At 35.7% G+C, this 12,794-nt stretch overlaps 1 protein-coding gene and 1 non-coding gene across 7 annotated transcripts in view; both read right to left on the reverse strand.

Annotated features, from left to right (window-relative positions):
* CCAR1 (cell division cycle and apoptosis regulator 1) overlaps positions 1–12,794 on the reverse strand; it is a 53,738-nt gene that overhangs the window by 18,501 nt on the left and 22,443 nt on the right. For all 6 annotated transcript variants that reach the window (XM_060286212.2, XM_060286215.2, XM_060286214.2 and 3 more), the window contains 8 exons: positions 11,916–12,045; positions 11,497–11,658; positions 8,801–9,026; positions 8,098–8,211; positions 7,387–7,553; positions 6,442–6,652; positions 5,539–5,622; positions 2,209–2,394 (listed from right to left, as the gene is read on the reverse strand). In XM_060286212.2, the coding sequence (XP_060142195.1) occupies positions 2,209–2,394; positions 5,539–5,622; positions 6,442–6,652; positions 7,387–7,553; positions 8,098–8,211; positions 8,801–9,026; positions 11,497–11,658; positions 11,916–12,045 (1,280 nt within the window). The remainder of the gene's footprint in view (positions 1–2,208; positions 2,395–5,538; positions 5,623–6,441; positions 6,653–7,386; positions 7,554–8,097; positions 8,212–8,800; positions 9,027–11,496; positions 11,659–11,915; positions 12,046–12,794) is intronic.
* Positions 7,685–7,749, reverse strand: LOC115856500 (small nucleolar RNA SNORD98). Its single transcript, XR_004040872.1, has one exon. It is a non-coding gene; the product is annotated as a small nucleolar RNA SNORD98 (small nucleolar RNA).

Below are 12,794 nucleotides of genomic sequence, written 5' to 3' on the forward strand. Positions count from 1 at the left end.
AGAAGGCCCTCAAGCAGCAACGAAGACCCAACACAGCCAAAAAAAAGAAATAAAATAAAAACAAACAGGTAACCACCTGAAGATGGCAGGGAATCAATGAATTTTCATGAAAGCTGGATAAACAAACAAACAAAAATAGTGCTTGATTTAGCAGCACACACACACACAAATATTTTTTGGCCGCACCATGTGGTATGTGGGATCTTAGTTCCCCAACCAGGGATTGAACCCATGCCCCCTGCAGTGGAAGCACAGAGTCTTAACCACTGGACCACCAAGGAAGTCCTAATATTCTGTATTTTAAAAAGAAAGAAAGAGAAGAATCAAGTATTGATCCTGCCTTCTTCTATATGAATTTACCAAAAGGCAAACCTGTACCACCTGGGTAACCAAACAGCAGATGAGGGGAATAGGTGAACACAGAATAAGAATTATGATATCACCATTTTTGAACCCCAATAAATCAATGGATCTAGGATTTGAGCACCAAAGGCCACTAACATCAAAAAGTGAAAATCAACTCTTTGCTTTCTTTTTCTGCTCTTCCTGTCCTGAACAATTCAGTTCTAAAGCAATTCCTACAAGCAAAGCAGGTGTCTATACAGGGGATGGAGGCTGTGAGGAAGGAGTGCTACAATGGCCCAGAGCAGATGAGCTGCCCAGTTACCAGGAATTGAAACCCAAATGAAGCAAGGAGGGTATCCATACAGAGAAAGCACAGGGCAGGGAATGAGAGCAGAGTGAGGATATTCAAATTGGAGAGGGAGTGTGATGGACAACTGAGAAAGTAAGCAAATATATTAAGTATAATAGAAGGTATGTTTCTCATTATTGGAGAAAGGAGTTAAGATACATGGAAAGAGAGAAAACCAGAATGAACTCTGTGATGCTGGAGTAGAATTGGAGGTATTAGTACAAACTTATGACTTTATTGTAGTAAATATGATGTACCATCCTTCACTAAAAGATACCAGGACTTGCTGGGGAAATGGCTGATTTCAGTAATAGGGCAGGGATAGTACACGGTGAGACTAAAACACTGTATTGTGCTGCAAAATAAGAAAGTTCTCAGAAAATGACAAGAACATTTCCAAGAACACAGAAGACAACTTGAAAGGCCTCCTGCTGGCCAACTCTGAGACAATTTCACTATAAAAATAAATATAACTTATATAGTAAAATAAGAAATCATGCATCTCTTCAGAACAAGGTAATTTTCCTACATAATTACAAAATCATTATCACATCCAAGAAATTTAACAGTTCCTCATTATCTAATATCACATCCATAATCAAATTTCTCCAATTACCCCCAAAATACTCTTTATGGCTTTTTCCCCCTCTATCCGGGATCCAGTCAAGTTTCGCTCAGTGCATTCAGTTGTCATGTCTTGTTAACCTTCTGTAATCTAAACCATTTTTCTTCCTTCATTACATGGACATTTTTTGAAAGTTCAGACAAGCTGCTTTGTAGAATTTCGTACATTCTAAATTTATATGTTTTCTTACAATTAGATTAAGGTAAAACATTTTCGGCAGGAATACTTCATAAATAATGACGTATACTTCACAATGCATTCCATCGGGAAACACATAATGTCAGTTTATCCAATTACTGGTGTTGTAACACACTTCTGTTATCCCCATGTTTCCAATTCAGAAAACATCCATAAGTTACTCTTCTGGGCATAAGACTGAGGCATAAATGGGAGTGAATAAACAGCCTCTGAGTCTTAAGGACTGAAATGCAATCAAACGCACAGCTTTAAAGCAGCACAATTCTCACAGAAGCACTTCACTAGAACTCCATCTCTGAACTTCGTGGCTTTGTCCACCAAATTTCATTTCATTTTTTATATCTAAAACATTATTATTCATTTTTAAGAGGGAGGAATAAAATACGTGACTTGGAAATCACTCAACTGTGTCTCAAGTGGAGAATGAATAAACAAACTGTGATACACTGATACTATGAATACTATTCAGAAATGTAAAGGAACAAACTATAGAAACACAATAAAATGGGTGAATCTCTAATGCGTCATGCTAAGTTAAAGAGGTCAGACTAAAAAGGTTATGTAATTCCATTTACATGATATATTGGAAAAGGCAAACTACAGGAAAACACATCAGTGGCTTCCAGCGGCTGAAGGGGTGGGAGAAGAAAATGCTTACAAAGGGGTACAGGGTATTTTTAGGAGTATATACCTCTTTATCATCTTCAGATTTCCTATCATCCTCCTCTTCCTCTTCTTTCTCAGATTTCTCTAATTCCTTTTGTTCTTCTTTTTGCTCTTCTACTTTAAGCTGTTTTGTCAATCGGGCTATTAACTGGGATTTTAACCCTTTGGAACTAAGAGCTCGACTTTCTAATTCTTTTCGGAGATCATTTACCTAAATATACACACCATAAAAACACAGAAAAAGAAAACAGGATAGTGAAATAGGGAACTGCAATGATCTTCTGTATGGTTTTTTTTTAAATTTTGGTGAAAGGGACAGTTGTACAGCTCATAAAAAGGTTTGTGAAAATGCAAACCGACAGAGTATTTTTTGAAAATAATTTGCAACATGTTTTAAGATGCTTTGAAGAAGTTAATGCTCTTTGACCCAGAAATTCTAATTTCTGGGAATTTACCCTAAGGAAATAACCTAAACACAAGAAAGAAACTTTTTATATGGATACATTCCTTGTCATAATCCCTTCCTCCAAAAAAGTGAAGAATCTAAATATCCAATAAAAGGGTAATACCAAAGAAAAAAAAGCAGTACATCAACTAAATGGAACAGTATAGAACATTTAAAAATAATTACATGTGAAACTCTATTATTAATTGAAAAGGAGACAGCAACTTTTTTACGCAACATGATTAGAACCAAACAACCAACCAACCAACCAGCTTGTACCCAGAAAATATAATGGAAAATAATACATAGAATTTTTTTTAACATCTTTATTGGAGTATAATTGCTTTACAATGGTGTGTTAGTTTCTGCTTTATAACAAAGTGAATCAGTTATACATATACATATGTTCCCATATCTCTTCCCTCTTGTGTCTCCCTCCCTCCCACCCTCCCTATCCCACCCCTCCAGGCGGTCACAAAGCACCGAGCTGATCTCTCTGTGCTAAGGGGGTGCTTCCCACTAGCTATCTACCTTACGTTTGGTAGTGTATATATGTCCATGCCTCTCTCTCGCTTTGTCACACCTTACCCTTCCCCCTCCCCATATCCTGAAGTCCATTCTCTAGTAGGTCTAGTAGGACACAGTCTTTATTCCTGTCTTACCCCTAGGTTCTTCATGACAGTTTTGTTTTTTCTTAAATTCCATATATAAATGCATAGAATTTTAAAGAAAAGCTGTGTTTGAATGAAAGGCTTGAGAAATTTTTTTTCTTCAATTTTTTATGCATACACCAATTTTTAAAATAAGCATGCCTTATATTTATAATCAAAAGTAATACAAGTTTTCATCAAAAAACCTACAAACAGTAAATGCTGGAGAGGGTGTGAAGAAAAGGGAACCCTCTCGCATTGTGGGTGGGAATGTAAATTGATACAGCCACTATGGAGAACAGTATGGAGGTTCCTTAAAAAACTAAAAACAGAACTACCATATGACCCAGCAATCCCACTACTGGGCATATACCCTGAGAAAACCGTAATTCAAAAGAAGTCATGTACCACAATGTTCACTGCAGCAGTATTTACAATACCCAGTACATGGAAGCAAACTAAGTGTCCATCGACAGATGAATGGATAAAGAAGATGTGGCACATATATATATAATGGAATATTATACAGCCATAAAAAGAAACAAAATTGAGTTATTTGTAGTGAGGTGGATGGACCTAGAGTCTGTCACACAGAGTGAAGTAAGTCAGAAAGAGAAAAACAAATACCGTACGCTAACACATATATATGGAATCTAAAAAAAAAGGTTCTGATGAACCTAGGGGCAGGACAGCAATAAAGATGCAGACGTAGAGAATGGACTTGAGGACATGGGGAGGGAGAAGGGTAAGCTGGGACGAAGTGAGAGTAGCATTGACATATATACACTACCAAATGTAAAATAGACAGCTAGTGGGAAGCAGCTGCATTGCATGGGGAGATCAATTCGGTGCTTTGTGACCACCTAGAGGGGTGGGATAGGTAGATCCAAGAGGGAGGGGATATTGGGATATATGTATATGTATAACTGATTCACTTTGTTATACAGCAGAAACTAACACAACATTGTAAAGCAATTATACTCCAACAAAGATGTTAAAAAAGAAAAAAAAATTTCTCGCGATAATATGGGTAATTTGTCATCTTGTTTACTAAAATTTTTCTTTATTAAGGGAGAGATACTGAAAATCATCCCAATTTTATTGGAAATGTGCTTTACAAATAATAAATGTCTATTCATAAAAAGAAGAAAAGGAATACAAACTTTAAAATAAGAAACAATAGCAGAGCCATCAGTTTGACAAAAAGTCCTTGGAGTGCAGGCTTAATCTAACTTTCTGAATCTATAGCACTCTATATGAAACCTGATGTTGAGGGAAAATAACTTGGCATAGGGTAAGAAGAGCACATTCTTATGATACACATTCTCTACTAAAAAAGCAATGTTGGGCTTCCCTGGTGGCGCAGTGGTTGACAGTCCGCCTGCCGATGCAGGGGACACGGGTTCGTGCCCGGGTCCAGGAAGATCCCACATGCCGCGGAGCGGCTGGGCCCGTGAGCCATGGCCGCTGAGCCTGCGCGTCCGGAGCCTGTGCTCCGAAACGGGAGAGGCCACAACAGTGAGAGGCCCGCGTACCGCAAAAAACAAACAAACAAACAAACAAAGCAATGCTGGTTTAAAAACTAGACTTTCATAAAAAAGAAAAAAACCTGTATTTTGCTGAGGACAGAAGTTAATAAAAAGGTCAGCTTTTATGTGTTAAACAGGAAGTTGCAAAAGCAAGCCAGCTTCTGATCTTCTGATCTATGTAGAATTTATGTACGTAGAATCTATGGATCTACATTCACAATATAGGCCCAGAGATGCAAAACTGCAAAAAGATAATAGGTCCAAAGACGATGGGGAGCAAAAACAAACTAGTATGATGGGTTAATCAAAGATTTTCAAAAAAGCCTCTTAAATTATCTTCTTCCTATTTCAGATGTATATCAATCCACATTTTATTTTTAAATTTTATTTAAAAACTGCATAATCTTTTTCCTATGTTTCATTCCTTCTGCTTGAATTTAAGTTAATTAAGTGCAGAAATTCCACCTCTTGCTTAGTTCCCAAAGCAAAAAGCAAATATTGCTCATACTATAGGCACATGTATATTACATTCGACAGTGGCTGAACTGATGTATGAAGTCACCTTTTATTTAATTTTGACACACACACACACACACAAAAACAACGAAGAATATTTATAGAAAACCAGTGGACTTCATTTCTAATGGCTTATATCTGAAAAACTACTGTCCACAACATCCTCTATTCCTGTTCAGAGATTTCAAATTAAATACCATTACTTTCAAAGTTACCTTCATTGTCTTCGGGTCAAGTTTAGACCAATGGGTAGGAGTGGAAATTTCTTTAGCTTCACCATCATCCTTCTCTTCTTCATCCTGATATACAAAGTAAAGAACAGAATTACTATTCTGAAACCTTAAAATAAAGGTAATTTACTTTTAAAAGTCTGTTGCTGATCTGTGCAAGGTCACAAATGTTTCAGATTGTCTTCTCCTAAAGTTATTATTTAGGCAAGTCCACGTACATACATTCTACCACTTTTAACTGATCACAAAGACACTCATCAGCCAATCAAAGCCAGATCTGTGAAACACAAAAGGGTGATAAATTACAACACAAAGGATATCAGGGATGCACAAACACTGCCGATCTCCACTAACCAAACAGTGTGTGATCTTGCCCCAATTTTCAAGCCACCCAAAGTTAAGACTGATTTAGTCAGACCTTTCAAATGTACCAAAGACGATGCCACATAGCCTGAAATTTCAAATCTCTCAGACTTGTGGTTGTCCAATTTCAAATATCCATGACTAGAACTGATGACCGTGAAAGAGAAAATTTTTTAAATTTTAGAAAATGGCAAAATGTTTAAAATGGCTTAATACTGAATCTTGCTCAACAACTGGTCCCAGATTCCAGCAACTAGACCTATGATAAAAACAAAATTCTGTGCAATTTAAGCACAACTTATTTTCCTTTGAGGTCTCAGCACTCTTAAAGTTAGCATAATAGACAGATTTTTTTTTTTAAGAGAAAAGAACATACAACTATACTGCTGAAAGCTGGATTACCAGTCGCTGTTACCAGTTATGTTCCTCCATGTGTGTTTGTTATGTAGTGTGTGGTGTGCATTTGTGCCTGTGTTCCTGTGCCTGTGAGAAGCGGAAATAGAAAAAGGGATTAGCGTTCAGTGCCTGTTCTCCATCAGCCTCCTTGCGTTCACCCTGAAGCTTCTCGACCAGCTGCTGCTTGTATCCTCGGGAGAGGGTTTCCCACTCTGAGCGGGTGGGAAGGCAATGCCAAACATCCGGGAAAAATAAAACCACTGTCTCCACATGAGCTGGAACTGTACGCCCCTTGTGGGTCTCCTCAGGGCGATGGTAGCGAATCTCTGCAAAACGGTACCTGTTGCAAGGGAAGAAGCATGTTGGAAAAAAAATTCTAAAATACATTTTAAAGACCCTAGTTCACTTGTAGCACATCAAGTAAAGAAATTTTGCTGCAAGAACTTGAGGTTGGTCTAAAGAAAAAAAAATTATAGAAGCCATAGTTCCTCTTTTGGTACATTTGTACAATATTTTATGGTTAAAAGAAGAATATGTTCCCCAAGGCATTTTCAAAGTTTGATTACAGAGCTACCCATATTTTAGAGAATACCTGAAGAAGCTGGATAGCTGTTCAGATTTCATGTGCTAAAAAAAGAATATTCTCAATTAAGTCACAAGAAATATACTAAAATACACAGGACAAATAAGCCTCAAGAGAAAATATGGCTGAACAAAAATAATCAGCAACTACATCATTTTATAACAAAAGAATTATAATGAAATGAAGTTCTCTCTTGACGATCTTCTCCAGCTATGCATGAAATGAAAAGTATTTTCAACATACATCCAACTTCCAAAGTTCAGCATAACAAAACATTAAAAATTTCAGTTTATTTTGATTAGTTCTTAATCCTTTTTCCCCCAAACATTTTTGGCACCAAATAAACTTTTGCTAAAATTAGTATTTTCCTTTGAGATTACCTGCATGATCAAGATTGCTAAAATAAGGGGTGGGGGAGAAGGCTGATAGACAAGAACATCTATATAACTATTAGAAAAACATTTCTAATCAAGAAATGAATTGGTACTTACCATTGTGTGCATACACTTAGATCAATGCCTGTCAGAGCCTTACAACAACGAATAGCAGTCTTAATCAACACAGAGGGGTCTTTTTCTGGGTCTGGTCCATCCAACGAAGGAGACCAGTGGCCTCCAATGGCCATGGCTTCATCCTTGCCTTTCATGCCCACTAAAAACTAATTTAAAACAAAGAATCATTTACATATATTATGCAACTTGTCAAATTACAAATGAAATACTGGAAAAGTAAAGGAACAAACCTTTCTAATATCATTTTTACTACCTCGGGTATCTGTCAGTCAAGGAAGAGTTCAGTTCATCGTGTTCCACACTGCATTTCAGCAATGGAATAGGATTTATACATCATAACTCATCCTTCTAAAATATTTCCTCAGATAAAAAGTTCTTTTAAAGAAACAAGCTATAATTCAAAGTTTAAGAGCATCCTGATACACTAAACCCATTATCACTAAGATTTTACTATGCTTCAAATATAAAACATCAAAACGACAGTTGAACTAGTGACATACAAATAAGATATAGCCGTTAATCTGCAATGAGAAAAACATCTACATCATTGAGTGCCATAACTATATTAAAATTAGATATAAAACAAATCAACAAAATTTAAATGGTAGTATTTTTAAATTCTATATATACACAGTTAGAACTAAGCAAAGCAAATATACACCTAAAGTTAAAATAAATGTTTCACTTTACCTTAACAAGTCTAGCAGGATGTTGAAATCCATCCCGAAGTTCTTGTGGGTCTTCAGCAAGAGCACATGACTTATGATACAAATCTTCCATACTAGGGCTAGCCATCAGCATTACCTATTATAGTCAAATAATTCAATCCTGTCAAAAGTCTAAAGTAATGTAAAAAAATGAGAAGCACTACTAATTATCCTTACATAATAGATATCTGAAGTTTTTTATAAAAATGGAAAGTAAAACACTATAGCAGAAATGGTATTAGATACCTTATAATTACATAGTTTTAACTTTTCAAGGAATGCTTTTTGATCAATGTTTTTCGAATAGCAGAAAACTACTGACCATAAACAATGTACTGAATGTTACCCTGAAGACTCACATATAGTGCATTCACCCAACATTACATTTTTATCTGGGGCTACCAGAAGTCATAGAACATTCCAAAAAGCTCAATAAAATGAACTTCATCTTCACATTTTTATAAGGTTCAAAATGTTAAAGCAATAACAATATTTTTACAGCTCAAGAGTAAAGGCAAAAAGAGGTTAAATTACTTAAATAACCAAAACAGAATCTGGGAGACAAGAAGAAAACACAGGCATTCAGATCTTAAATGTAATAACCACTTTCTGAAGATTAATTCCACATACATTCTTAATATGAATAACTACTCAGAAATTTTAGCTGTGTATCACAGAATACAAACCTTTGCACTGTATAAGTGATCAGCATCTGGTGGATCAAGAATGGCCATATTTTTCTCTAAGGACTCTACTTCTCTGTGCATTACATAAAAATTGCAGTAATTTCCCAGCTGAAATGGTCTTGACAAAGGGAAAGCATCCACCCATGTAAACTGAGCATCAAAAAAGTCACTAGGTATATATAAATTCTGATAACGGCGCCTTAGTTCCATCATGTCACAACTAGGACTGAAAAACAGACATAAGGAGTGAATAAAGAGCCTTAACACCAAATACTATGCAAAGATTCATTCAATTCTAAAGCTAAATATATAATCTGATACAGTTAACAGCCAGCTGAAAATGAACAGTCACTGTTAATGAATGAGCTATAGATTTACATAGAAGTACATGAAAATGTCATTTTCAAATATGTTTACTTACAGCTTTGAATAAATAACTAGTATCTACGTGTTACCGTTATTTCATTTTTTGTGTGTAGCTTAAAATTCATTTAGACAAGACCCTTTGAAATAACTTCAAGCTCCAGAAAAGATCTGAACAAAAGCAATTCTGCCTCAGTTGAAGCTGCATTTTTGAGAAAATTATGATTCATATAAAATGGACATAAAAAAGGAATAAGAGTGGTACCAATTAGTATGAGTGCTCCTCAATCAGGTTTATACAGTGTCGGAAAAAATACAACCTTTATTCTACAGTAAGATCCCAGATCAGGCATAGTTAATTTAAAATTAAATATAAAAGTCTACATGAAAACAAAATCCAAACGTTTTTTGGATTATCCACATCTCCATACCTCTCTATCTAATGATTAAGATCCATACCTGATTATTTACTATGTAAAGAGAGGATAAGTTTCTTGCCTTTTAAATCTGGCATAATGAATTTTTTTTTTAAAGGACGATTTACTTTTTCCTAAGAAACAGAGCTTTTAAAGGAGAGAAACTCAAAAGTAAATCAATCTGGTTAATAGGCCAAGAGATTTCTGTTAAAAGCATAATGAAGAGTGGAAAACACCAACAGTCTGTAAGATGAAAAGATAACTACACCGTCCTTTCAAATGACAACTAAAGGCAAGAGTACGTAATATGAACTAATGTATCTACAGGGATGTCTTTTTATGTGAAACCTAAAAATAAGAAATATAGAATGGGGCTTCCCTAGTGGCACAGTGGTTGGGAGTCCACTTGCCGATGCAGGGGACACGGGTTCGTGCCCCGGTCTGGGAAGATCCCACATGCCGCGGAGCGGCTGGGCCTGTGAGCCATGGCCACTGAGACTGCGTGTCCGGAGCCTGTGCTCTGCGACGGGAGAGGCCACAACAGTGAGAGGCCCGCGTACAGCAAAAAAGTAATGAAGTGAAACTGTGAAGATTTAACTTGGAAGGAGAAAGACAGCTCCTCAATTTATATCCTAAGTATCAGCTCCTCCCAGAATAGCATTCTAGACTGGGAACAGATGAGTTTAAAAGCAGAGCTGCTCTAGTTAATATTTCTGGGGCTGGAGAAGTGGTTTTGTTTCCAATGAATTTCTCTGAAATATGCAGACAAGATATTTTTTAAGTATACAAGTAAACAGGGATAACAAGAAAACTAGTAAAAATTAAGAATAGTTGATGATTTGACCACATGCAAGAGTAAATGAACATCTACTACATTAACAATTAAGCAAAGTCATCAAGCAAGATTTTTTTGGGCACTGAGTAGCTTAAATACTACACTGATTTACTCAATCTAGAACTGAATAAATAGAAATTTTAACCTTTGTAGGCCAGTATTATGAATATTAATTATTATACTTTGTTGAAATGCAGCAATACCCTCTCAAGACACTGCGCACAGTTATTTGTTCCTATGCCGAACAGCTTTAAACACTATTAATGATTCATTTTTCTTATTTTACTGTAAATTTGTTTTTTCCATCTATTAATTTATCTTACAAACAATTGCCAGCCCCAAGACCTTTAGATGATTCTTCCTTTCCATTAGAGCAAATTAGTCATTTACCAATTTGCCTCTACATGAATTAGGATTTTCCAGCTATTACCTAGTTGGTCACCACATCCCAACCACCACTGAGTATCTACAACTGCCATACACTGGGTTATAAGTGCTTTAGATACATGAAATCAACTCAACCTCACAATAATTCTGCTAGTTGATATAAGTTCCATTTCACAAGTGAAGCTCAGAAATTCTTGGTAACTTTCTACTTACCTCTGATTTCAAAGGCTAAAAAATGTATTGATGTATACACACATATGTGTATATGTTACGTGTCTTGTGAGTATATATGTAGACCTGTGTTTCTATTATACTACATGGCCACAGCTAACTTAAAATAATTGGTTACTACTGTATCATTACTTCATCATACACAATGAACTATGTATGCCCTTAGTAAAGTTATCAATAAATCTGAATCTTAAATAATTTTACCTTTAAGGAACTACTCCATTACAGAGGGGCTGCCTTTTTCAGTGGCTGGTATCTTTAATGAGTGTATGAAAATAATGCACTCTTGCAAAGAACTAAAATGCTACTTCAACTGCATTTCTGCCCTTATATAACTAAGAGCACCAAATGTCAGGAAATGAAAGTTGTAAGAAAAATATCTCTCAATGTATCACATTCCTCCAAATTACACAAAATTATGAAATTAGTAATTTAAGAAAACAATGGGGAAAAAAAGAACTTACCAATCTAAAGAAAACTTTGAAAACTGAACTGTGTAACGTGGAACAACACGTCGAACTCTCCGAGGTGACCGTTCTCTCTCTCTTCGAGGAGATCTCTCCCGGGAACGTTTTCTCTGAGGAGATCTTTCTCTGGATCTACGTCTTTCTCTCTCCCTTTCACGACTTAAAGCAAATTTTTCTAAAATTACTATTATTTCTGGCATTACTGAAGAGTTCTTTAGTGAAATAAATGTCACAGGTAATATAAGCAAAAATCCACAGTATACATTTTTAATAACTTTTTGAAAATTGTGGTAAAATATAAATAATATAATAAACTTACCATTTTAACCATTTTGAAGTATACAGTTCAGTGGCATTAAGTGCATTCACACTGTGCAAGCATCACCACCATCAAAAGTATACTTTTAAAAACATACCTTCGGTCATCTTTTCTGTTGGGCACTTGATCCCCTCTGTCATTTCTTCCTGAAAATCTGGATGGTGGATCTAACCTTCGTGCTGGTTGTGGCTGTGAAACTATACGGACAGGAGGTTGCAATAAACCAGCTTTAAAAGACACAGAAAAAGATGTTTTAATTTATTTAAATGAAGCTCAAAAGCATTACTTGGTCAAATTTTATACAGAAAAATTTGGCTAATATTTTAGGTTTTGTGACCCATAAATGGTAAATGGTAGAGACCATCTGCATATTTGTATATTTTAAAATAATTGTTTAAAAATGTAAAAACCATTTTTAGCTCAGGGACCATAGAAAACCAGGCCACAGACCAAATCCAAGAGGTGTAGTTTGCCAATCTCTGACCTACAGATATTAAACCAAAGACCGCTATACAACAAGACATTCGCAGAGCACCAAAGTATCATCCAGACATTATCCACACAAAGAAAAAGAACCTCTATAATGGAGAGATCTACGGCCACCACTTGACCAAGTAATCAAATTTAACATCAATAACAGTAGAAGAATCTAACTACACGTGCCTTCTAGTATGATGCAGTATGAATTAGAAAACATCACCTATAATGTAGTCTTGCCAAAAGCCTTTAGACTTAACTTCTAGTTTATAGTTTATATGGCAGAATGAGAAACAAGGTGAAAACATCACAAGGAATCAAGACAAATCCAGAACACAACATTCCGAAAGAATCTACAAGTCAACTAGACCAATTTCTTAAAAAGTCAATGTTATAAACGAAGAAACAAAAAGTGGAAAACCATTTTGGAATAAAAAAGACTAAAGAAACATAACCAGATACAACACACGAAACTTGACTACCTTTTCGTTTAGGAAAC

The sequence above is a fragment of the Globicephala melas genome, chromosome 16 (genome assembly GCF_963455315.2).
Source record: "Globicephala melas chromosome 16, mGloMel1.2, whole genome shotgun sequence".
NCBI classification, from domain to species: domain Eukaryota; kingdom Metazoa; phylum Chordata; class Mammalia; order Artiodactyla; family Delphinidae; genus Globicephala; species Globicephala melas.